The sequence below is a fragment of the Sinocyclocheilus grahami genome, unplaced genomic scaffold (genome assembly GCF_001515645.1).
Source record: "Sinocyclocheilus grahami isolate Dianchi unplaced genomic scaffold, SAMN03320097.WGS_v1.1 scaffold686.1, whole genome shotgun sequence".
Lineage (NCBI taxonomy): Eukaryota > Metazoa > Chordata > Actinopteri > Cypriniformes > Cyprinidae > Sinocyclocheilus > Sinocyclocheilus grahami.
Genome location: NW_015505865.1, coordinates 6,616 through 32,934, shown reverse-complemented (window position 1 = coordinate 32,934; position 26,319 = coordinate 6,616). Strand labels below are relative to the sequence as shown.

Sequence of the window (26,319 nt, the reverse complement as noted above, 5' to 3'; positions counted from 1 at the left end):
CTGGATGGGTGTGTGTGGGGGTGTGTGTGTGGGGGTGGCTGGGTGGGGATGTGTGTGTGTGGGTGTGGGTGGGTGTGTGTGTGGGTGTGTGTGTGTGTGTGTGTGTGTGTATACATACACTACCAGTCAAGTTTTTGAACAGTAAGATTTTTAATGTTTTAAAAAAAAAAAAGAAGTCTCTTCTGTGCACCAAGCCTGCATTTATTTGATCCAAAATACAGCAAAAGCAGTAATATTGTGAAATATTTTTACTATTTAAAATATATATTAATATATTCTTTAAGCTTTCAGTTTGAATATATATTAAAATGTAATTTATTCCTGTGATCAAAACTGCACTTTCAGCATCATTACTCCAGTCTTCACTCTTCAGTGTCACTTGATCCTTCAGAAATCATTCTAATATTCTGATTTGCTGCTCAAGAAACATTTCTGATTATTAATAATAATATTTAAAACAGTTGAGTACATTTTTTCAGGATTATTTGATGAATAGAAAGATCCAAAGATCAGCTAATTAGCATCAGCATTTATTAATAATAGAAATTAATACTTTTATTTAGCAAGGATGCTTTAAATTGATCAAAAGTGATGATAAAGACATTTATAATGTTACATTTCAGATAAATGCTGTTCTTCTGAAACCTAAAAAAATTCTACTCAGCTGGTTTCAACATAATACTAAATGTTTTTTTATATATATATATATATATATATACATACACACACACACACACACACATATGCAGTCTTCAGTGTCACATGATCCTTCAGACATCATTCTGATATGATACATATCCAAAAGAATAAATAAAGACAGACAGGAGTTTGATTATAACAGTCTATTTATGGAAACACACTTCCGTAATAGAGTGCAACAAAGTAACAAAGTTTGAGAATAGGTAGATCATCCCCTCCACCACTTACATAAATACAGCCTGATACATAAATAAATAGCTAGCACGCTAGCACCGAGGGTCTGATATACATAGAGAATCACACTTTAAGTGCAAAAGTCTATTTTGATTGCCTTCATTGAACAGGATCGATAGAGTACCTACAATAACATTTGTAAATGAAAAATAACAGCATGTTGTATAACAAATAACTCTGAGCTACTGTCAGAAATCTCTGAGCGAGATGGTTAGGTTTCATTTTTTTAACCATGCAGCAAATAATCCAGGTAAAGTGATATTATAATGCAATAGTTGAGCAGCACAATACCGAAGTTGCATTTCATAAATGTGCTACTTTGTCAGTCTTACACACACAATTTTTGGATATGAATGCACAATTCAAGTCCTAATTTAGTGCTTTATACGTTCAAAATGTTAACAAAACGTGGAACGATATTGATGAACAAACATAATATCATGACAGACATATAGATAAGGAAGCACTGGATTTGATAGTGACACGAGAAACATCACAAACTATTTTTGGTGTGGGTTGGTCACTTCAACATTTCACTTCATCAATTAAACGATTAAAAAATTGGGAAAATAAGACATCTCAAAAGTGAAACATTTACACATACAATATAGTGATATTATAAACCAGCATATTGGCACCACTGGTTAATTATTGTGCATATTAACCTATGGCTAAGTGTTATTAAAGAATTAATAGGTGTTGCAAAAATGCAGTAAAACGTGGTTTGCATTTGGTTGAAATCTTTGCATGACTTCATGGTTTCAAAAACTAAAAATGACTTAAAACTAGAACGGGTTGTAAGGGAGGTAGATCAAACGACAAATCAGAAATCAAAACAAACAATTAGTTTGGTTTACATGTAAATGTGAACACAGAATATGTAAGAGCTATATGCTTATGTTGCATATTTGAAACCAGACCAGTCAGTTATACGATATGTTTAAGGTGTTTTCCATATTTTATATATAAAAAGCTACTATTTATGAGTTTGTTTTACCTGTAGTAAGCTGTGCAACAATAAGCCTTATCATAAACCGCCTACAATTGATTGATACATCTAAAATACTACAGATATATTTGGTTGAAATATTTGATTGACTGAAATGTCGACTTCATTATTTGAGACAGACACAACATGAACCGTATACATTCGGTAAAATCGAACAAAAGTTCAACTCAAAGCATAAATAAAACCAAAAGCAACAAGTTTGGTTTGACAAACGGCATTTTCCAATATTTGGATTCTCTACACTAAGCTTTCGCTATTTTTGGCCACGACTACAGACCCTGGATGTGCACTAGTGCATGAGAGTAAAGCTCAAAGAGAAGGGGTGGGCAAACCAAGTGCTAGTATTGCATACGGTTTCACAGGAGCGTGAAACGAAAAGGGGGGGTCGGGGTAAGGGAGAGCTGTGAATAGCTGGCTGGTGAGTGGTGAGGTTGCCGGGCAGGGAGAGATGTAATTGGTTATCTCACACTTTGGGACATGTGCAGTGGAGTCAGCATCTCCTCAAAGATGGCTCCTTTCACATTTGAACCACGCAGGTTGGCTTCCTGTAGATCGCAGCCTGAGAGATCGCAGTTCTGCACATACATGAAAGAAAACATTTGTCATTTTTTTCAGGGTTATAATATCAGGAATGTGGCTAGATGCCACAAAATCAACACCGTTGTCTCACTTCAAGATCTGTGCCGGCTAATGTAGCACCACGCAGGTTACAGTTCTTCAGCTTAGCATTCTTCAGCGTCGCCACACGCAGGTTTATGCCAGTCATCTGACTGCCCTCCATGTCAACTCCTTTCAGATTAGCCCCTAAAGCACACAGAGAATACACTAATTAACCAACTGCAAAACAAAAAACATGATAATGCAACATTAATGTGGCATCATTTTCATTAGCAATGACTAGCGTTGTCACAATACCAAAATGTCAGTAGTCGGTACAAATACCAGTAAAATTTCACAGCTCTCTATTCTAATTTCGATACCATAGAAAACAACTATTTTATTATTTTAAAATTTAACTATTTGGAAATAAAAAAAATAAAAAAGTTAATTATATAAATATAAGTACATAATATGTTCCATTAGCATGTAGCCTTCAAATATTGTTCAATTATGTAGACATTGCATTAAAAAGATCAAATTAAAGTAATAAAACAACAAAGAAAGTGGCAGGCATTTGCTGCACTGCAAGATTTAATGCACGGATCTATTTTGACAAACTATGTCAAACATCACAATTTCAGATTCAGTCCCGCATTTTTAAATGGCCAACACTCCTGAAGCTTTACAGCGGGTGCTTAACAGCATGAAAAATACAACTTTTATTCAAATTAAGATTGGGTTATGATTATTTATTATTCAAATTATGATTATTGTTTTGCTTGTTTTGCTCGCTGCGACTCTCTGATTGGTGAACTCTTCTTTACAAAATCATGATCGTGTAGTTTTTGATGTAGTTCATGATGATTGAAAACATCAAAAGCATGTACCTTCGATTAACAACCTCGGAGCTCACAGTAGGTCTGTCGTTAATGGTTTATCCAATTTCATTAAAAATCCATTTCTCTATGGAGAAAATTAATGGTGTTTTTTCTTCCTGAGGCAGGCATGCAGAGCTCTTACTGAAAATATCTGGTGTATTGAGTGGATACTGACTTAAATGCCTCTGACTGGCCATTGCATTCACTCGCTCAACAAACATGTCTGTGATTGGCTACATTACTCAAGTTGCAAGTCCAAGGGATGAAGTTGGCATTAGGGGCACGGCACTGGATTAGTTTTCATCATACCTCTCTGATAGATCAGTTAAGGTGATGATTGGAAACTCTTCCTCTCCTTCTGCACCGCTTATCTGTGGGGTACCTCAGGGGTCCCTCTTAGGGCCTATTTTATTTTGTTTGTATATGCTCCCCTTGGGTTCGATCATGTGGAAATATAATATTTTATACCATTGTTATGCTGACGATACTCAGATCTATATTCCTCTTAGCTCTGATCACTCTTATTCTGACCTTTTAAATTGCTTTGAAGATATTAAATGTTGGACTGGTAGAAACTTTCTCCAATTAAATAAGAGCAAAACTGAGATTGTTGTCTTTGGACCCCCAGGTGCTGTCTCTGATATCACTAATAATTTAGATTCTTGGTCATCAAATATTCATCCTTTTGCTAAAAACTTAGGTGTGATTTTTGACACTGATCTGAACTTTGAAAAACAGATAAGTGCTGTGGTGAAGAGCAGCTTCTTTCAACTAAGGCAAATAGCCAAATTAAAATCTATGCTCTCGTTTAAGGATTTGGAGATAGTTACTCATGCCTTCATCACTTCCAGACTTGATTATTGCAATGCGCTTTATATGGGTTTCAATCAGTCATCGCTGAATCGTTTGCAGTTGGTCCAGAACGCAGCCGGAAGGCTGCTGACGGGTACTAAGAGGAGAGAAAGCACTTCTCCAGTCTTAGCATCTCTTCATTGGTTACCGGTGCAGCATAGGATCCATTTTATAAAGCAATAAATGGTATAAATGGTCTAGCCCCATCATACTTGTATGAACTTCTCAGCTATCAGCAATCCTCGCACTCTCTCAGATCCTCAGATAAACTTTTCTTGCTTATACCTCGATCTCGCTTGAAATCGAAGGGAGATCAGGCTTTTTCTGTCGCGGTCCTAGACTATGGAACAGCATGCCTCTGGACATTAGATTTGCGCCTTCCCTTCCCGTTTTTAAATCCCGCCTGAAGACTTATCTGTACTCCTTGGCTTTTGGATCAAATGTATGTATATTTTAATGTGTTTTTGTGTCTTTTCTATTATTCTCTTAATCTGTATATTTACTCTATTTGTATATGTACAGCACTTTGGTATAAACTAGCTGATTTTAAATGTGCTATAGAAATAAACTGATCTTGACATCAAAGTTGTAAAGACTTGTTGTAAATAGAAACTGTTGATGCTCTTCACAGACAGCTTAGCTGCTACCAGATCAACGCTGTACTTGGTACAACCAGTATTGCAGGAAGGCTGGTATTGCGAAGTTTTAAAAATGTAAGTATCGACATGGTACTTTTGACAATGCTAGCAATGACTAATGTATGTCATTTTATTTCTAAAGCTAAACAATGGCTTCTGTGTGCAGTTTTACCCTCTAGATTGTGTCACATGATCCTTCAGACATCATTCTGATATGATACATATCCAAAAGAATAAATAAAGACAGACAGGAGTTTGATTATAACAGTCTATTTATGGAAACACACTTCCGTAATAGAGTGCAACAAAGTTTGGTAAAGAGAGAATAGGTAGATCATCCCCTCCACCACTTACATAAATACAGCCTGATACATAAATAAATAGCTAGCACCCTTTCCACGAGGGTCTGATATACATAGAGAATCACACTTTAAGTGCAAAAGTCTATTTTGATTGCCTTCATTGAACAGGATCGATAGAGTACCTACAATAACATTTGTAAATGAAAAATAACAGCATGTTGTATAACAAATATCTCTGAGCCACTGTCAGAAATCTCTGACTGAGATGGTTAGTTTTTGATATTTTTTTTTAACCATGCAGCAAATAATCCAGGTCAGCTGATATTATAATGCAATAATTTAGCAGCACTTAGACCTAAGTTGCATTTCATAAATGTGCTACTTTGTCAGTCTTACACACACAATTTTTGGATATGAATGCACAATTCAAGTCCTAATTTAGTGCTTTATACGTTCAAAATGTTAACAAAACGTGGAACGATATTGATGAACAAACATAATATCATGACAGACATATAGATAAGGAAGCACTGGATTTGATAGTGACACGAGAAACATCACAAACTATTTTTGGTGTGGGTTGGTCACTTCAACATTTCACTTCATCAATTAAACGATTAAAAAATTGGGAAAATAAGACATCTCAAAAGTGAAACATTTACACATACAATATAGTGATATTATAAACCAGCATATTGGCACCACTGGTTAATTATTGTGCATATTAACCTATGGCTAAGTGTTATTAAAGAATTAATAGGTGTTGCAAAAATGCAGTAAAACGTGGTTTGCATTTGGTTGAAATCTTTGCATGACTTCATGGTTTCAAAAACTAAAAATGACTTAAAACTAGAACGGGTTGTAAGGGAGGTAGATCAAACGACAAATCAGAAATCAAAACAAACAATTAGTTTGGTTTACATGTAAATGTGAACACAGAATATGTAAGAGCTATATGCTTATGTTGCATATTTGAAACCAGACCAGTCAGTTATACGATATGTTTAAGGTGTTTTCCATATTTTATATATAAAAAGCTACTATTTATGAGTTTGTTTTACCTGTAGTAAGCTGTGCAACAATAAGCCTTATCATAAACCGCCTACAATTGATTGATACATCTAAAATACTACAGATATATTTGGTTGAAATATTTGATTGACTGAAATGTCGACTTCATTATTTGAGACAGACACAACATGAACCGTATACATTCGGTAAAATCGAACAAAAGTTCAACTCAAAGCATAAATAAAACCAAAAGCAACAAGTTTGGTTTGACAAATGGCATTTTCCAATATTTGGATTCTCTACACTAAGCTTTCGCTATTTTTGGCCACGACTACAGACCCTGGATGTGCACTAGTGCATGAGAGTAAAGCTCAAAGAGAAGGGGTGGGCAAACCAAGTGCTAGTATTGCATACGGTTTCACAGGAGCGTGAAACGAAAAGGGGGGGTCGGGGTAAGGGAGAGCTGTGAATAGCTGGCTGGTGAGTGGTGAGGTTGCCGGGCAGGGAGAGATGTAATTGGTTATCTCACACTTTGGGACATGTGCAGTGGAGTCAGCATCTCCTCAAAGATGGCTCCTTTCACATTTGAACCACGCAGGTTGGCTTCCTGTAGATCGCAGCCTGAGAGATCGCAGTTCTGCACATACATGAAAGAAAACATTTGTCATTTTTTTCAGGGTTATAATATCAGGAATGTGGCTAGATGCCACAAAATCAACACCGTTGTCTCACTTCAAGATCTGTGCCGGCTAATGTAGCACCACGCAGGTTACAGTTCTTCAGCTTAGCATTCTTCAGCGTCGCCACACGCAGGTTTATGCCAGTCATCTGACTGCCCTCCATGTCAACTCCTTTCAGATTAGCCCCTAAAGCACACAGAGAATACACTAATTAACCAACTGTAAAACAAAAAACATGATAATGCAACATTAATGTGGCATCATTTTCATTAGCAATGACTAGCGTTGTCACAATACCAAAATGTCAGTAGTCGGTACAAATACCAGTAAAATTCCACAGCTCTCTATTCTAATTTCGATACCATAGAAAACAACTATTTTATTATTTTTTAATTTAACTATTTGGAAATAAAAAAAATAAAAAAGTTAATTATATAAATATAAGTACATAATATGTTCCATTAGCATGTAGCCTTCAAATATTGTTCAATTATGTAGACATTGCATTAAAAAGATCAAATTAAAGTAATAAAACAACAAAGAAAGTGGCAGGCATTTGCTGCACTGCAAGATTTAATGCACGGATCTATTTTGACAAACTATGTCAAACATCACAATTTCAGATTCAGTCCCGCATTTTTAAATGGCCAACACTCCTGAAGCTTTACAGCGGGTGCTTAACAGCATGAAAAATACAACTTTTATTCAAATTAAGATTGGGTTATGATTATTTATTATTCAAATTATGATTATTGTTTTGCTTGTTTTGCTCGCTGCGACTCTCTGATTGGTGAACTCTTCTTTACAAAATCATGATCGTGTAGTTTTTGATGTAGTTCATGATGATTGAAAACATCAAAAGCATGTACCTTCGATTAACAACCTCGGAGCTCACAGTAGGTCTGTCGTTAATGGTTTATCCAATTTCATTAAAAATCCATTTCTCTATGGAGAAAATTAATGGTGTTTTTTCTTCCTGAGGCAGGCATGCAGAGCTCTTACTGAAAATATCTGGTGTATTGAGTGGATACTGACTTAAATGCCTCTGACTGGCCATTGCATTCACTCGCTCAACAAACATGTCTGTGATTGGCTACATTACTCAAGTTGCAAGTCCAAGGGATGAAGTTGGCATTAGGGGCACGGCACTGGATTAGTTTTCATCATACCTCTCTGATAGATCAGTTAAGGTGATGATTGGAAACTCTTCCTCTCCTTCTGCACCGCTTATCTGTGGGGTACCTCAGGGGTCCCTCTTAGGGCCTATTTTATTTTGTTTGTATATGCTCCCCTTGGGTTCGATCATGTGGAAATATAATATTTTATACCATTGTTATGCTGACGATACTCAGATCTATATTCCTCTTAGCTCTGATCACTCTTATTCTGACCTTTTAAATTGCTTTGAAGATATTAAATGTTGGACTGGTAGAAACTTTCTCCAATTAAATAAGAGCAAAACTGAGATTGTTGTCTTTGGACCCCCAGGTGCTGTCTCTGATATCACTAATAATTTAGATTCTTGGTCATCAAATATTCATCCTTTTGCTAAAAACTTAGGTGTGATTTTTGACACTGATCTGAACTTTGAAAAACAGATAAGTGCTGTGGTGAAGAGCAGCTTCTTTCAACTAAGGCAAATAGCCAAATTAAAATCTATGCTCTCGTTTAAGGATTTGGAGATAGTTACTCATGCCTTCATCACTTCCAGACTTGATTATTGCAATGCGCTTTATATGGGTTTCAATCAGTCATCGCTGAATCGTTTGCAGTTGGTCCAGAACGCAGCCGGAAGGCTGCTGACGGGTACTAAGAGGAGAGAAAGCACTTCTCCAGTCTTAGCATCTCTTCATTGGTTACCGGTGCAGCATAGGATCCATTTTATAAAGCAATAAATGGTATAAATGGTCTAGCCCCATCATACTTGTATGAACTTCTCAGCTATCAGCAATCCTCGCACTCTCTCAGATCCTCAGATAAACTTTTCTTGCTTATACCTCGATCTCGCTTGAAATCGAAGGGAGATCAGGCTTTTTCTGTCGCGGTCCTAGACTATGGAACAGCATGCCTCTGGACATTAGATTTGCGCCTTCCCTTCCCGTTTTTAAATCCCGCCTGAAGACTTATCTGTACTCCTTGGCTTTTGGATCAAATGTATGTATATTTTAATGTGTTTTTGTGTCTTTTCTATTATTCTCTTAATCTGTATATTTACTCTATTTGTATATGTACAGCACTTTGGTATAAACTAGCTGATTTTAAATGTGCTATAGAAATAAACTGATCTTGACATCAAAGTTGTAAAGACTTGTTGTAAATAGAAACTGTTGATGCTCTTCACAGACAGCTTAGCTGCTACCAGATCAACGCTGTACTTGGTACAACCAGTATTGCAGGAAGGCTGGTATTGCGAAGTTTTAAAAATGTAAGTATCGACATGGTACTTTTGACAATGCTAGCAATGACTAATGTATGTCATTTTATTTCTAAAGCTAAACAATGGCTTCTGTGTGCAGTTTTACCCTCTAGATTGGCCTTTAGCCCAGAGGGATCCTCAAAGTTACATCCTTTAAGTGATGCTCCCTCTGCATTAGAGCAGAGCATCTTCACGCCCTGAAGATTAGCACCCTGGAGAACAAGCAAGGCTTTATATCAGTTCAAAAGTATTAAAACCAGAAAAAGAGATTAAAAAAAGTTTTGGTCAGCTCACATCCAGGTTGGCTCCAGATAAGTCCGCTCTCTCCAGGTTTGAGCAGCACAGGTTTGCATAGGTGAGATTGCAGCGACTCAGATTTGCCATCTTAAAATTGATATAGCGCAAATCCAGCCGAGAAAGGTCCGCTCCACTGAAATTAAGACCCTGAGAGGGAAAGAGGAAAAAAGACACCTTAATGCCAACATCAAACTGACTACAACACACGTCTGAAGAATTACAAATGTCTTCTACCTGACAGCGTAGCTCTGATTTGGTTGGCGTAGCCAGCAGAAACCGAACAAATTCCTTCCGTGAGAGTGGAGAGTGGTCTTCAGGTGGATGAGAATTCTGCATGTCATGGAAAACATATATATGTACATAAATATATGCATATACAGAACCTTTCAAAAGCTTGGGATCATTAAGATATTTTATTGTTGAAATAATATTGTTGTTTTTTATTTAAAAAAAAAACACCAAGCAAGCATAAAAACTTTTTTGCGAATTAAGGGATTTTTTTTCTCTAAATTTGGCGTATCCATTACTCGTTTCTGATGCGTTACTTCAAAATGCGCATAAAAACAGGGTAATGGAAACATACTGTAGCTAGTGAAGACTGGAATAATGATGCTGAAAATTCAGCTTTGCGATCATAAAAAATATGTTAAATATATTAAAATAGAAAACAGTTATTTTGAATGGTAATTATATTTCACAATATTACTGTTTTTTACTGTGTTTTTGATCAAAACATTGCAGCCTTGGTGAGCATATCTTAAAAATCTGACTGACACCAAACTTTTATTTACATTTTATTTATAAACACTTTAACACTTCTGTTCTATTACCTTAATGGCCACTTCTAGCTGTTCAGCCATTTGCTCTATTCCAAAGAATCGAGCTTCTTCCAGTACTCCTATAAAACGTAAAAAACATTTCAATAACTATAGAGTGAAACTGATTTGGAACATGGACACTTTCATACGTTTTATATATATATATAAATAAAGGTGCCTTTTATCATATTACTATTGCTGTCACATAAAAAAGTGCCTTGAACTGCAGTGATTTACCAAGTTTAAACTTACTGCATCAATCTACACCCCAGGCTCAAATGTACAGCATATCTAACATACTAACTTTAATATCTAATGTATATCTAATAAACTAGATGGGAGGTATCATCCGAGAACGCCTTCAGTAACATTCAGACGTCACTCACCGAGTAAGTTTATTCCTTCATTGACAATGATCTGGCCGTGCCTCAGGTAATTCAGGATGGGCTCAAAGTACTCTGGGCTGCGATCAATGAGGTAAGCCCCTCGTTCATCCTGCTTATTGCCCCATACATCTGCAGATCAAGAAAGAACTCTGATAGAACTGTGCTACACACTGATTCACAACCTGCTGAACTAGCACAACAAACAATGCCTAAATCAGTCAGTGAGTGAACATGACCTATATCTTACCCTTCTCTCTAAACATGTGTGCCAGCATGCTGTCAGGCTCCTTACTCACAAGAGTACTCCTTAAACAAGAGGAAACAGAGAGACCAGACTTCATTAATGACATCTCAAGGACACACCCCTAAGCATCTGCAGACTAGTGTTATTTTAGTATTATTTAGTATTCATATTTTGAATTAGCTTTTCTTTTTTTTTTAGTATTTAAAAAAAAAAATTACATTTCAGTGCTTAAACTTATTTTTTTGCAATTTTGTTTTATTAATTAATTTGTTTATTTGTTAAGTGTTTAAGTCTGAATCATTTAATATTTATATTTTATTTCAATTAACAAAAAAAAATGTATAGTTTTACTTTCAGCTAACAACAATTGCTGCAGACAACAAGACTGTACTTTATGTATTTTAAAGATATAGGGTTTGCACTTTAACATTTTTTTTGGATGAGCCATATTCATATTTATCTGCCGTAAAAAAGGTGACATATGCACACCTGTGACTGCATATGTTATTAATGTTAGAATTCTATATTATAAAGCTCAATCTATATTATTGTGCCAAACTTATATATATATATTTTTTTTTTTTTTGGTGTATTGTTGTCGCCGATTTTGCAAATACGACTATGGTTACGACAGTTTCTTTCTTGCCTAAAACACCTTAACCATTTTCAAATCACAGCCTTTCATGCCTTTTGCTTTATTTCCTCTCTCTTATATTTTCATTTACAAAAACATCTATTAAGAATAGTTATAATAAAAGATTAGAACTTGATAACTTGGATTTTAAGCCAATAAGACATCAAACCCATGGTGCATGTTTACCTAGTGGTTGTAAAAAGCCGCCCACCAATATTCAGCGTCAGCCAATCGGTGTGCGATCCTGAGATGTCATCTGACGTTTTCCCATCACTCTGAGGGTCTAAAACACAAACACATTCATCATTTTACACACTGAACTATAAGCACACTTCCGATTTCACTGAACAATGAAAATCTATTTTTATGCTTTTAAGAAAAGCCACTTTGTTATTTGTTTGTGTTCCCTGGAAATCTCCTGACCCTGGCGTTTCAAGTGGCAAAAAGCAGAAAACAAAATGATGTTGACTCACCGATGAAAGCGTCTCCTTCTGACACGTACAGCACATCATCATCTCTGTGGAATATATACACAATAACAGTCAGTTCATCCGGCATATTACCTCTCATTTGCTTATCCCACTCAAGAATCGAGTACAAGGCTCACTGTAAACATTCAACTCAAAGCAGGTCAAACTGAAAAAAGCAATGTATTTTTCAATAACGTTCCCAACATTGTCTTTCCTAAATGACCAATTAATAGTTGAAAAATGCCAATGCAACGCACCTGATGAGGGTAATGTCATCTATGAGACCACCTTTCCCATTATATAGGTTACAAGCCCTGATTCCCAATTTATTGCTGGCGACTGTCAAAAGGTCAGACAGAGTCCCATAAACAGCTACAACCTGCAACAGAACCAAATGCACGATGAAGCCATTAAAATTGCAATGCTTGCAATAATTACACTCATTTTTATTATAATAATTATTACAAGCTGTCTGCGTGGATAACGTGTGGAGTGAATAAAGCAATTCATATTTTTTATTATTATTACTGAATTTAATAAATTGTATTTTATAATACTATTTTAACAATATCAAATATGCATAGATCAAAATTAAAAAATAATATTATAATAATTTAGTAAATATATATTGACATTTGCTGTTGGTAGTGTCAGTGCAATACAGAAAATGCAATTGCGCGGTATAATAAACAATAATGTTAAAATAACAGTAAAGCGAGCTCTTATGTGGCCTTACACATATCGTCAGGAGTAACATGATAACTTAATCTTTTAGAGTGGCACGCTATCTAATAGTTGTCTATATCTTAGATAGAGTAATGGAAAGGTTTCATGCATTCACAGGACACCACTGTCCCCTCAACACTGACTGGAGTTGGGCAGGCTAAGCCTGCACTGCGTGTGTTCACTCACCTTGCCATTTCTGGAGGTTCCGTTGACAAAAAGCGTCACCCTTCGCATGCTTTGTTCACACTAATTAAACGTATCAACTGTACAAATATTAATAAATTAATATCTCGCTAAATTAGCTATGTGTTAAACTAATACCTACGTAAAGGGAGTAGGAAGAGCCAACCTAGCTACATTGTAGCAAGACGACGAAGCGGCTGTCCAATCAAAACGCGGATACTGTTGCCGACCTCGAGGATTGGCCAATCACAGGACGCGTTTCATAGACTGGGCCCGCGGTTCGGACCAATCGGACACACTTGTGGCGTTGGACTCTTTAATGAAAAACTTGCCTGGTGAGAACGGAATTTTGAGGCAAGGGAAATGATTACCTCAGTGAGTGCGGGCTGCTGTAAGTCAAGCTACTCATTCATTATGAAGCCTTATATAGGACTGCGGCTTCAGCTGTGCACGACAGACTGTAGTGCAAACAAACTGTCAAGCCGAAGTAGTGTTGCAAAACCAGTCCCACATCTCTAATTCTGCCAGTTACATATCATAGAAAGTCTGTAAAAACAAATCAACAAAAAAATCAAATTCAAAAGATAATTGTACTTTTTTGCAAATGGATTAAATGCAAGACTATTCGATGGTTTCAAATGACATATGTATATTGAGCCTTTTTTTCTACACTAGGGGGCAGAGTAAACATATTTTTGGCTAAATAAACTAAATACATAAATACATTAAAAAATAGCAGTTTCCTATATGTTTCACATGACTCTCACATTCCCAAAAATTCTCAATAGCTGTCTTGTAAACTCATTTTTCACATTTAGTATTAATAGAATTAGTATTATGTATTATTAGTATTAATTATTAATGTCTCTAGTTTACATGATAAAGTGATAATAATAAGTATTATTATTATACACAAACAATAGTATTATAAAGAATATGCATCCAACTGTATAATTTTTGACCCACATGCATTCTAAGCCAGAAACTATGTGTCTAAAAACTAATAATGTAAACCTTACGATGTCCTACCTGTTTATGAACATCTAATGCAAGAAAAGTAAATCTGCATTTTCACACTATCTAATATTTCAGATCTTAAAAGCAGTAAAATCACCTCCTTATTATCTTTTCAATACCAAGAGTATTGAAAAAATCCCCATAAGATAAAACTAATGTCACTACTTGGCCAATGTTTGTCCTCCTATCTGAAGCATTAAGAAAAACTAAAACAGGACACATTTAGAAGCATTGATAAATGTCGTTAAACAATAAGGCAGCGAGTGATAATATCCTGCTTATAGCTGACTGATTCTTACATGGTGGCCCCAGTCTTATCTTCTGTAAAAGGCATGTCTCTTCCAGAATGTCCCACTATGTCTGTAACTGCCCACATGCTCTGCAAACACATGGGGCTGATTATCACTTCTCTTGCAAGTTACTGTTGACAAAATGTCCTTCAGGTACAGGGAGGTTTCAAGTTCTCCCTAGAATTCCCGTTCAGGTTGTTTGGGTTGCGTATTGCCTTCTTGAAAATAAATTAGATAAGGAGCCATATGCACACACGCAGTATAGAGAGTGCTTTCTTTACACAGGTTTACAGAGATAATGTTATGACCTATTTTATATTCAAAACCACTGTCAAGCAAGGTTTGTGCTCCTTAACTGACCTTGCAAGACTTATTAGTTATGCTATCAGTAGGGATGTTAGTCTAATATTGTTTGACTGATTAAACATTTAATCAGTTAAAGCACAGTTCTGTTTTGAGGTCTAAATTCATGAAAAACTAGGGAAGACACACTGATCTATTGTCAAGCGTTCTCTCTATTTCTTCTCTAAACATTCCCTAGTGGGGAAAAAAATACTAAAATGTATTTATTTTGTGCTAAGTATACTACAAATGCATTTACATATTGTTGTGCTTAATAAAAATACCCTGCAAATGTACTTTTGGTGTACTAAACTGTTATACTTAAAGTCTGCTAAATTGGAACAATTACTTTTGTGCTTAATGCACTTTACTTGTGCAGAAGTAGTGCTGAGGGCCTACTAAAGATATTCTTAAGTAAATCTGATTGTGAAAAAGTAGAACTGTTGCAAGTATACTTAAATGTCTTTCATTTAAAGACTGATATAATACAGAGCTCATACAATCCTTATAAATAATGATATTAAAACATATTTTAGGCATAATATTAAGATTTGTGCATTGCGCAATAAAGAAATACTCCAAATAAAGTTTAATTATAATTTTATATCAGTAAGTCTTAAGTGATATGTCAATAAATTTATTAATGGATTTGAAGTATGAAATACATTTATTTTGAATAAATTGTGGCATAGTTTAGTTGTATTTATTTATTTCTTTATTATACATACTAGGGTTAAGATCTAACCATACCTAAGCAAGCCACATTATCTTCTGAACTGGACTGACGGAGAGCAGCAGCAATACAATTTCAAACTGAAAAGGATTTGGAAAAAAATTGTAAATTATTTCCAGTTTGTCTTCTCTTATTTGAGGTTTGTCTTGTTTTCTCTACACAAATAATGAAGGTTCTTTTTCACTAAAAAGTATCAGTATTTAGTAGAAGCTGAACTGCGGGAAGCAAAGAATAGTCAACAATAACAGCATATGCTTAGAATGACTCAATACTGACATCATTTTTATTTGTTTTTTGAATATATATATATATATATATAGTTAAATTTGGCTGTGAAATTACCCCCACAAGATCATTTAAAGCCATTACTGTGTTAAATGAGAAAACGATTGAGTAGACACAACAAAACGTAGCTTTAGATAGAAATATTTTATTTGATTCAACATAAAATGTATTACACATAAACATTTAGGCTACAATGGCCTAACATAAACTATGGCACATAACAGAAGATAATTTGAGAAACATCTCAGTATTTTTTGTTCATAAAATTAAAAGTCATTGGTAACCAAAACAGTTTGGTTACCAACATTCTTCAAAATATCTTCCGCAAAAGAAAGTAAATTATTCAGGTTTGAAACGACATGAGGATGAGTAAATGATGTTTCAATCTGTCAAACGGCTGATTCATTCAGGAATTAAGAAAATGGCTCTCTTAATGAATGGCCCATTGAATCATTGGTTCACCAGATTTGTTCAAAACCTGGATTCATATAGAAACAAATCACCGCTGTTGATTGGAGACACAAAACAGTCTCCAGTCTTGCTGTGGCTTTATAGGAAATATGTACCTTTGCAAAACTGGTGGAGTACCAGTGTACTTACATGGTAACTCCTCAGGAACTGTCCACTTAATATAAAGTGTAACATTCTGGACACCAACCACAATTTATATGTAAAGCCTAACTTACTGGTCGTTGCTGTGTAACATCAGAGTAATTACATGGTAAATCCATAGGAATTGTTTACTTAATATAAAGTGTAACACTTTCTTTTCCAAAAAGTGCTGTCAGTCTTGTTACACATTTGTACTTTCATTACCAAAAAGTGTTGTTACCAATGTCCTTTTACACATTTGTATTTACACATACCATTCAGTGGGTTGTTACATATGTGTAGATACACAAACATTACAGCTGTAGATACTATGTACCAATGTGTACTTACACTGTGGTTACATACTATGTACACAGTTACTATGTAAGTACACAGGTATTAGGGCCACTTAATATAAAGTGGGACCCAGCATTCTATAAGCTACATCGGGAGTCTATCTAGCTTGTTGAGGTACTCAAGGTTGTGGTGGTCTGTGAGGATGCTGAAAGGATGGCGGACTCCCTCCAACCACTGTCGCTATTGTTCGAAGCAAGTTTGATGGCTAGGAGTTCACAATTGCCGATATTGTTGTTTTACTCCGCAAGAGACAGCTTCTTGGAGAAGAAGGTACATGGATGGAGTCGGGATGGATTCCCCTGCTGCTGTGAGAGTACTGCTCCTGCTCTAGAGGTTCAGGCTTCAAAGCCTTCGAAGGCCTTGGGATGCTTGGGAGACTTCGGGAATCCAGTACAGAGGCTTGGGCCTGCCTTTCAGAAGAGAGATGAGTGGAGCGGTGACTGAACTGTAATTCTTGATGGCAGTAGAAATTGGAGAAACCAAGGAAATGCTGGGGTTCTGGCCAGTTTCATGTTTCCCCTCATCCATCTTGAAGTCTTCAGAACTGATGTTATAGCCAAGGAACTGGGTGGAGCATTGGTGGAACATGCATTTTTCCACCTTGAGATACAGATGGTATTCCCTCAGCTTGTCTAGGATCTGCCAAACATGTTCGGCCAGGTTCCTGAAATACATGAGGATGTCATTATTTTATATATATTAAATGTCAGCATACTGTATGACTTTTATTAGTATCATTATCACCATTACTATACCTTACTATACCTTATTGTTAAGAGAATTGCTTTATAACAATAACATTTTAATTTAAATAAAATTATACATATTTATGTGACCCTGGAGCACAAAAGCAGTCTTAAGTCGCTGGGGTATATTTGTAGCAATAGCCAAAAATACATTGTATGGGTCAAAATTATAGATTTTTGTTTTATGCCAAAAATCATTAGGATATTAAGTAAAGATCATGTTACATGAAGATATTTTGTAAATTTCCAACCGTAAATACATCAAAACTTAATTTTTGATTAGTAATATGCTTTGCTAAGGACTTCATTTGGACAACTTTAAAGACGATTTTCTCAATATTTAAATTTTTTTGCACCCTCAGATTCCAGATATTAAAATAATTGTATCTCAGCCAAATATTGTCATATCCTAACAAACCATACATCAATGGAAAGCATATTTATTCTGCTTTCAGGTGACGTATAAATCTCAATTTGACACTTAAGACTCAAATTGACACTTTGTGGTCCAGGGTCACATATTTAAACATATATCATAAATGCCTTTTATGGTATGAAGGAAATCTGTTCTAACATTAACCTTTTAGATGTTATATATTTATATACTTTATATATGTTACAAAATATATCTAATAACCAAAAAAAAAAAAAAAAAAAAAAAAAAAATTTAATTAAATTTAATACATGGTTCTGAAATGGCTAATGGGTTGTAAAGCACATAGAAAATTACGATAAACAACTGTCCCTGCTAAAAGGGAAAATACTTTTATATTTACCCTCTGTTGTAACATGCCTTTTGAATTTTGGGTTGCCAGTTGTGTTTAGCGAAACGCTTTTGCTGCTGAGGCTGATGCAAGTCACAGTGCAAGATTTCTACAGTATATTAAGGAAACACAAGGAGCTGTGTAAGAGCAGCCCGTGTGCCAGCAGGTCGTCGGAAAGCTGCACCAGTCCATGAATAAAGCATCAGTTGCCGTGCAGCTCTGATCTGTTTTTTAGGATCTCTTTGAAATAAATCAGATGGATAAATAATAAATGCATACAGTCCGAGTGGAGACAAGATAGGAAACAGAATACAAACCCAGAGAGCGAGGGTGAGAGAGATGATGGAAGAGAAAAGGAAATCACAAGCTCTAAATTAACTTACAAACATATTTTATTACTTCCTCATCATGACTTTTATCTGTATCATTATCCCCATTATTATTCCTTATTATATAGACAGAACTGCTATATAACAATAACATGCATTAACTATATTTTAATTGTATAACATTATACATTTGCACACATATATATAATACAAATAGTTTTATGGTATGCATTGTTTTAAACAAGGAAGTATGTTTTCCTTTTAACCTTTTTGTACATAATATATATACATAATATGTTTTTGTAAAATATCTCTAAAAACCAAAAAATTTAAATACATTTATAAATTGGGAAAATGTAGCTATATGGCAATTCTGTACCACATTGGAAAATAGTAGAAAATCTGAAAATCAGTAAGTTCATATATAACTATTTAACTTCATATAAAAGCATTTGGAACACCTACAAACTAAAATTGAGTGAATTATTATCATTTATCTATTTAATATTGCTTCTAAATCTGAGCTCATCTTCACTTTTGGAGTTCCCTCAGAATTGTGCTATTTATGCATGACTGCAAGCATATTACAATAAACATTAGGTTACTACATAACTACATAAATCCAGTAATATAAATGATGTCAATATCTATGAGAATATGTATTAGTGCAGTTCCACTGAGGTAAAGACTTGACATATTAGAATGATTGTTGGATCAATTTACTATAAGACTATTATAATTGTTCTGCTAACAAAACATCTAGATAATTTATCAGATGCAAGAAAACAGAAATATGTTCAATAATCACAATTTGAAGAGTCCATTAGTATGTGACCTGAAATAGTCTTCGTGAGAAAAACAAATCTTATGTTGCTTAAAATTGCATATTATTGATTTGAAAAAAAAACTGCTCTTTTAATTTCACTCAGTTTATGTTCTAAATCATTATTATTTAAAGTTAAAACGTGTAATTAGGATTTCAGGGCAAAATCATATCAAGTAATACAAGCATGTTGTTGCATAAGAGAAGTTACACAAGATATGCACTTAATTAAATCAAAGATGGAGCATTGGGTCACAGATGGAGGGAAGCTGTCATCTACCTTGCTTTCATTTAGAGGAGACTGAGACCATCATTAGAGCTGTTATGTTTGACTTCTGCAGCACTGAAGACACATCAGATCAAAGACCAATGAAATTATGGTAATATCTTACTATGCTCCTGCCTGGGCTGTCCATTGGTGATTTATTTTATTTTATTTTATTTTTATTTGTGTATTGCATGTCCACATTAAATATATAAATTCACATTGTAGACCTTTGCAATTTACATTTAACACATGCCACAGTTACACAATTATACCCAGATAGTATGAATGTATGTAACGTCAATGTTTATAGGTTAATTATATTTCAATTATGTCTCAATTACAGCGTTTGAAGCCTAAAACTGAGTTGGGATTCAGTTTCAGCTCTTCTGTGCGGATACATCTGATGGTTTGAGGCATAACATTCTACCTATGATTACAGGTCAAATAAATAAATAAATAAAAAGCCAGATATGCGAAAACTTCAATCTGCTGCCAATTTGCTACAATCCTGGCCTTCTTTATTTATGAACACGTATAGATGAATGACGGAAGCATGCAATTTCCCAGAAAATCTGTCCCGACAGCTCTAAAATATACACCTTTATTAAGTACTGAATCGGAACGCACATTTCCACGCTGAATCAAAAAAATAAATAGATGTAAAAAATTATAAAAAAGGTCATCCATAGGTCAGTCACGAACTATTTTTGATGCACTTCCTCATTAATGAAATGTAGCATTAATTTAAGCTAAGCTACATCTAACTGACACAAGTAATGATTTAAAGGGTTAGTTCACCCAAAAATGAAAATTCTGTCATTAATTACTCACCCTCGTGTTGTTCGAAACCCGTAAGTCCTTCGTTCATCTTCTGAACACAATTTAAGATATTTTTGATGAAATCTCAGGGCTCTCTGACTCCCATAGACAGCAAGGTAACTACCACATTCAAGGTCCAGAAAAGTACCAAGATGATCGACAAAGAAGTCCGTGTGACATCAGTGGTTCAACTGTAAAGTTACGAAGCTACGCAAATACTTTTTTTGCGCAAAGAACGGATCTGGGTCAGCGTCGGCGCCGCCACACGCTCTCGTCATGATACTGTCGTGAACACGCGTCCAAAGTGACGCAATAGAGACGAAAATGTGGAATAAAGTCGTTATTTCTGTTTTCTTTGCGCAAAAATGTATTCTCGTAGCTTCGTAACTTTACAGTTGAACCACTGACGTCACACGGATCATCTTGGTACTTTTCTGGACCTTGACCGTGGTAGTTACCTTGCTGTCTATGGGAGGGTCAGAGAGCCCTCAGATTTCATCAAAATTATCTTAAATTGTGTTCCGAAGATGAACGAAGGTCTTACGGGTTTGAAACAACCCGAGGGTGAGTAATTAATGACAGAATTTTTATTTTTGGGTGAACTAACCCTTTAAATGTGTCACTGGCATGTTACAGATATGTGAAACATTTACTGAAAACAGTTATCCTCTACTGCAGAAGTGATGCAATATTGACAGTTGCACGTTTTATTCCTGATGCTGTACTGATTTAAACAGATATTCCTATGTGTTTAAAGAAATACAGTTTGGTATTTGAAAATGTATTATCTTTAAACAATAATATTTTGCTTACTAAAAGATCATATGTGGCTTAAAGTGTCATTTCCTTACCCCCTGCTGTTGTGACTGCAGTCATGGAGAGGATATGAAGTGTTTTGTTGGGTGAAAAGGGAAAGCCTGTGATGAATATTTTATGAGTGAACGTTCAGCTAGTTTTCTGTGGCATGACAGCTGTGAGAAATCCTACAGTCTTAAGTGTCTTAAAAAATCCTTTCTGTCAGAAAGAATGACATGCAGGTCAAGATGACAGTATAGTCTTTGTGGAATTCCATCAGCTAACTTAAAGTTTAATGTAAAGCTAAGTGCCATCAAAGAATATCGCACGGCTTACATTTATTTATTTAGTAGATACTTTTGTGTAAGAAACTACAGGGCAGGACTCAAACTTGCATTATATCACTCTGTACAAAAAGGACTGGGCTATATAATACCCTCAACAACAGGATAACGTCTAGGTTACTTGTGTAACCCTCGTTCCCTGAAGGAGGGAACGGAGACGTTACGTCAGTGACTGACGAATTGGGATCTCGCCCGAGAGCCCAATCACCTTCGAGTGTTAACTAAACAAGCCAATGACAGTTGGCGTGCGTGTTTCGCCACGCGCACCCCGCCCCGCAGCGCGGGTATAAAAGGAGAGCGCGTGCAAACGCACATCAGTTTTTCGCTGAGGAGCCGAGACTACGTGCCCCGGCCGTACAGCGGTGGTACAGCAACTGTGGCTACGGAACGTAACGTCTCCGTTCCCTCCTTCATTCCCTCCTTATTGCTGACCCCCTCCAGTGCCCTGCGGAAGCCGGCAAGTCCCCCCACACCACAGCCAATCCTTTTTTCTCTTTGGCTGATATGTTAGAAACAGGACTTTTATGTTGACGCCACTGAGAACGGCAGTTCCTGATCACACGGAGCTTCATTAGTTTCTGTTTAACAATGCTGACTAATAAATTACTATATACAGAACTTTTAAACAAAGCTAGTAAAGGGTACACGAAAAAAGTAATATAGCATTTGCTTTTCTATTAATAGTAACAGAAAGACAGATGCTATACTTTCTTATATACCATCAGCATTCAGCAAATATGCATTTCATTTAAAGTCTTTGAATATCTATAAATGCTTAATTTCACTAACCTTGCAAAAATTGTCAAATTCAGCTTTTGGTTACATATTTTTAACAATTTATTTATTGTATTTATTTATTTATTTATTTTATTATTATTAAGGTCATGCTAAAAGCTAATAACTGGAATGTTGTGGGCAGTGTTGCCAAGTCTGTGGTTTTCCAGTGAAATAGGGCTACTTTTAAACTCTTGCCATGGGTTGATTTTTCCTCTGCAGGTTAATGGTTTGACATATTGCAGAAATTAAAATCTTGACTAAATTGCTTGTACTGAAATATTTTATATTCTACCAATGATAAAACTGTGGTAAGATGTTAAAGGAACACTCCACTATTTTTTAAAATAGGCTCATTTTCAACTCCCCTAGAGTTAAACAGTTGAGTTTTACCGTTTTCGAATCCATTCAGCCGATCTCCGGGTCTGGCGGTAGCACTTTTAGCTTAGCTTAGCATAGATCATTGATTCTGATTAGACCGTTAGCATCTCGCTCAAAAATGACCAAAGAGTTTCTATATTTTTCCTATTTAAAACTTGACACTTCTGTAGTTACATCATCTACTAAGACCGACGGAAAATGAAAAGCTGCGATTTTCTAGGCCGATATGGCTAGGAACTATACTCTCATTCAGGCGTAGTAATCAAGGAACTTTGCTGCCGTACCATGTGTGCAGCAGGCGCAACGATATTACACAGCGCCTGAAAATAGGCTTATTGGAAGTTACCTAGCTGGAACTATTTTCAGGCACTGCGTAATTCGAAAACGGTAAAACTAAACTGTTTAAATATAGGGGAGTTGGAAAATGAGCCTATTTTTAAAAATAGTGGAGTGTTCCTTTAAGTTTTGTGAAGGAAGGCCACTGGTCAGGAGCCTTTGAGCTGTGTTTATGATCACTATGATATAAAGTTTTTTAATTGGTATAACAGTGACTATAAAATAGGTACTTTAGGTATGGGAATATGGGAACAGACCTGGCAACACTGGCTGTGGGCTGCAGCTGGATTCTTTCGAAGATCGCCATCTCAGTGCTCAGTTTCTCTCATCTCTACTTATCACAAGACTTCATCCATCTGTCAACACATACGGCCTCGGATCAGCAGTGAGTTAGCAGTCAGGATACTGATTCATCAAGGCAAAAGGGGTCAAGGCCAAATGAAGCAAAATGATCAGGACCTTCTGTTTGTCTCTTCTCCCAGAACCCCTGTATTAAATGAAGCTCATTTCCAAGCTAATAGCCACCCTCATTTGTCATGCCTTATTTTCATGTTTATCTGTTTCCAGCTGATGCATAATGAGTTTGAGCTTGTTTTCCACAATTTGTCCACATCTACAGAGCAGACAGTGGTCAAAGGTGCTTGTTGACGGATGAGGCTGCATTATTTATACTGAAAGGATGTGGATAAAATCACTTGCACCCCGGTTGCCTTTTAGCAACTGTTATTGCTAATGACCCTTCCTCTACAAAAAGACCATTTAAAGCAAAACCAAAAAGAAATGTGAAATGAACAGAAATGACAAATTACTTATTCAAGTCATGAGCATGAGCAAGGTGCATTCATGCCAATTTAAAAAGCTTACACATTAAGAAATACATTTTGTTTTTTGTTTTTTTACTGTTCATAACAGTTTTCTATGAAAAGTGTTTTAAATATGTATGGTGAGAGTCACCCCCCTCAGTGAATTTCACCATGTTGACATGACTTGATTTGGAATGTTTTCCTAAACGGCGGAGAGAATCCTTGAGCTCGTTGGCTAGTACGCTAGTGTTGTTTGATGCCATGAGCAAAAATTTGACAATGGAGGCACTTAATATCATGCTTTACCAGCGGGCACAACGAGACAATCATTACCTGTATGTCCGAAGAAGCAGAAAAGGTCTGAAGATAGACTAGAGAAAGAACAAAAAGAGTAAACATCGGTAAGTCATAAATTACAAGGTGGACAGATTTGATAAAGGAGAAAATCCTGAGTGGCGAAAATATTTTTTTCACCAATGTTTTAAATATATTACCCTGTTCCTTTTATGCATGCAATCACTGATTTAATTTCATCACATAAAGCTATATTAAATGATTATATAGGGTTTATATAGCACAGAAGTCACATGGTCACACAGAAGCCACCAAAGACAGATTCACAAATAACCTGCCTGATTTATCTCAACTGCTCTGTGTACCAATAAGCACACATGAACTAGACGAAATAACTAGCAACATGGGCACTATCTTCTCTAATACATTAGAAGCTGTTGCCCCCATCAAATTGAAAAAGGTTAGAGAAAAATGGCCTTGTCATGTCTTTTTGAGTTTGGTGACATCAATTAACTCGCTCTGAGGATGAATGTTGCTGTGTTTACATTGCATAAAAGGGCATTAAACCTGACCTGACCCTCATGAGATGAGAGCAGCCTGGGACTAATTAGAGCAGAAATCATTCACACACACTAGACCCGATTGTTTTTGTCTCAGCATTGCCTTAATAAGACAAAATAGTCACTTTGTCAATGTTGTTTTTATTTAGAGATAATGAAGTTGTTTGGGGATTTATTACGTTGTTTATGTGTGTGTGTGTTTCCCTTTGGATTGTAATTTCTTTATACAGTATGTATATGGTATGTGTCCATTTACAAGGAGATGGCTGCATTTTGTTCTAGACTTTACATTTCTAAGACCAAACAATGGTAATTTTGTTAATTGTTTGTCTGACCAGTGGCAAATTGAAAACATTAGCTTATCTGGAGAAGCTGTGTCCACTCAAAACACCTTGAATGAAGATCTTTGGTCAATCCAATAGCCTCTGGAGAGCCCAAATCTCTTATACAGTAGAAGCTTTGATTAAAATGAATGAAGTCCTGATTATGTGTTATCAAAGCTAATTATAAGTCTCCTTGAGAATTTAAAGGGGTGGTTCAGTGGTTGTTTTCTAGGCTTGATTGTGTTTATGGGGTGCAGTCTAACATGTGTTAATGCTTCATTTTTTTTAAAAACGCATTATTTTTCACATAATTTACCTTTATTCCACACCGCTCTGTCCCTTCTCTGAGAAACGCGCTGATCAATTTCCTTCTTTTATGAAGCCCCTCCCTCAGAAATAGGCAATGGGCTCTGATTGGTTAGCTTGCCCAATGTGTTGTGATTGGCTAAACCGTCTCTAGTGTGCTTCTTAACGTCCCGCCCCTCTTCTCAGCGGCATGTGCTCCGGTTGTATTGTAAACAAAGGTGTCGTTAATATCGCTTATCATTTTGAGCTCGATTGAGAAGCAGAGGATATTATTGAATATCGTGTAGAACCTGTGCAAGCATGGCTTTTAATGGTAGGCCTATGTTTTTTGTTTGTTGTTGTCTCATACTTTTAGATACGCTGTTATTTGTATATACTACTGCTTATGTTAGCATTTAATATACAGTTTTATCCTGATTAAAGCTTTAGCACAGTACGGCAACTGCACGCGGATCCATATGTTTAACGCTTCTCATAGCTATGTGAAAATATGTGTATAATTGGCAGCTTGATATCTTTAAATGTAGTTATTGAAAGAAAGAAAGAAAGAAAGAAAGAAAGAAAAGTTTCAGAATCGATGTCCATTTAACATCTCAGTCAATTAAGCTGTTGAACTCATGTTCATATTTCACTGAACAGCAGTCTTGTTTTTCTCTTGTCTTCCTCCATCGCTTTCATTTCTCCTGAAGCTTGCAGGATTGTCTTATATTTTATAGAATTTTGAACTTAAATATGTACTGTTTAATATATACTGTACCATCCCCTAAAGCACAGATGGGCATCATGCTGTGGGAGTGTGCAATGAGTCCACTGATGGCAAGTTGAACTGAACCCATGAACAATTACAAAAATAACATGACTTGAACATGAACATGAACCAAACCTACAAACAGCAGTTGCTCGAGAAAAAACAAAACAAAGCTAGACAAGAAACAATGGGAACATGAGGGCTATTTATACAT

The 26,319-nt window shown here is 35.8% G+C and overlaps 2 protein-coding genes across 2 annotated transcripts; both read right to left on the bottom strand.

The window, feature by feature from the left end:
- Positions 1 to 990: 990 nt before the first annotated feature.
- Positions 991 to 2,745, bottom strand: LOC107559443 (BTB/POZ domain-containing protein KCTD9-like). The gene is made up of 2 exons (XM_016243272.1): positions 2,613 to 2,745; positions 991 to 2,517 (listed from the first exon to the last, which is right to left on the bottom strand). Exons 1-2 carry the CDS (start codon positions 2,721 to 2,723, stop codon positions 2,401 to 2,403), a joined length of 228 nt encoding a protein of 75 aa, XP_016098758.1. The 5' UTR covers positions 2,724 to 2,745; the 3' UTR covers positions 991 to 2,400.
- Positions 2,746 to 5,164: 2,419 nt separating this feature from the next.
- On the bottom strand, positions 5,165 to 13,303 carry LOC107559451 (BTB/POZ domain-containing protein KCTD9). The gene is made up of 13 exons (XM_016243282.1): positions 13,244 to 13,303; positions 13,081 to 13,157; positions 12,426 to 12,547; positions 12,172 to 12,215; positions 11,885 to 11,981; positions 11,068 to 11,126; positions 10,821 to 10,949; positions 10,447 to 10,514; positions 9,851 to 9,946; positions 9,614 to 9,763; positions 9,426 to 9,531; positions 6,956 to 7,089; positions 5,165 to 6,860 (listed from the first exon to the last, which is right to left on the bottom strand). Exons 2-13 carry the CDS (start codon positions 13,126 to 13,128, stop codon positions 6,744 to 6,746), a joined length of 1,170 nt encoding a protein of 389 aa, XP_016098768.1. The 5' UTR covers positions 13,129 to 13,157; positions 13,244 to 13,303; the 3' UTR covers positions 5,165 to 6,743.
- Positions 13,304 to 26,319: the final 13,016 nt, after the last annotated feature.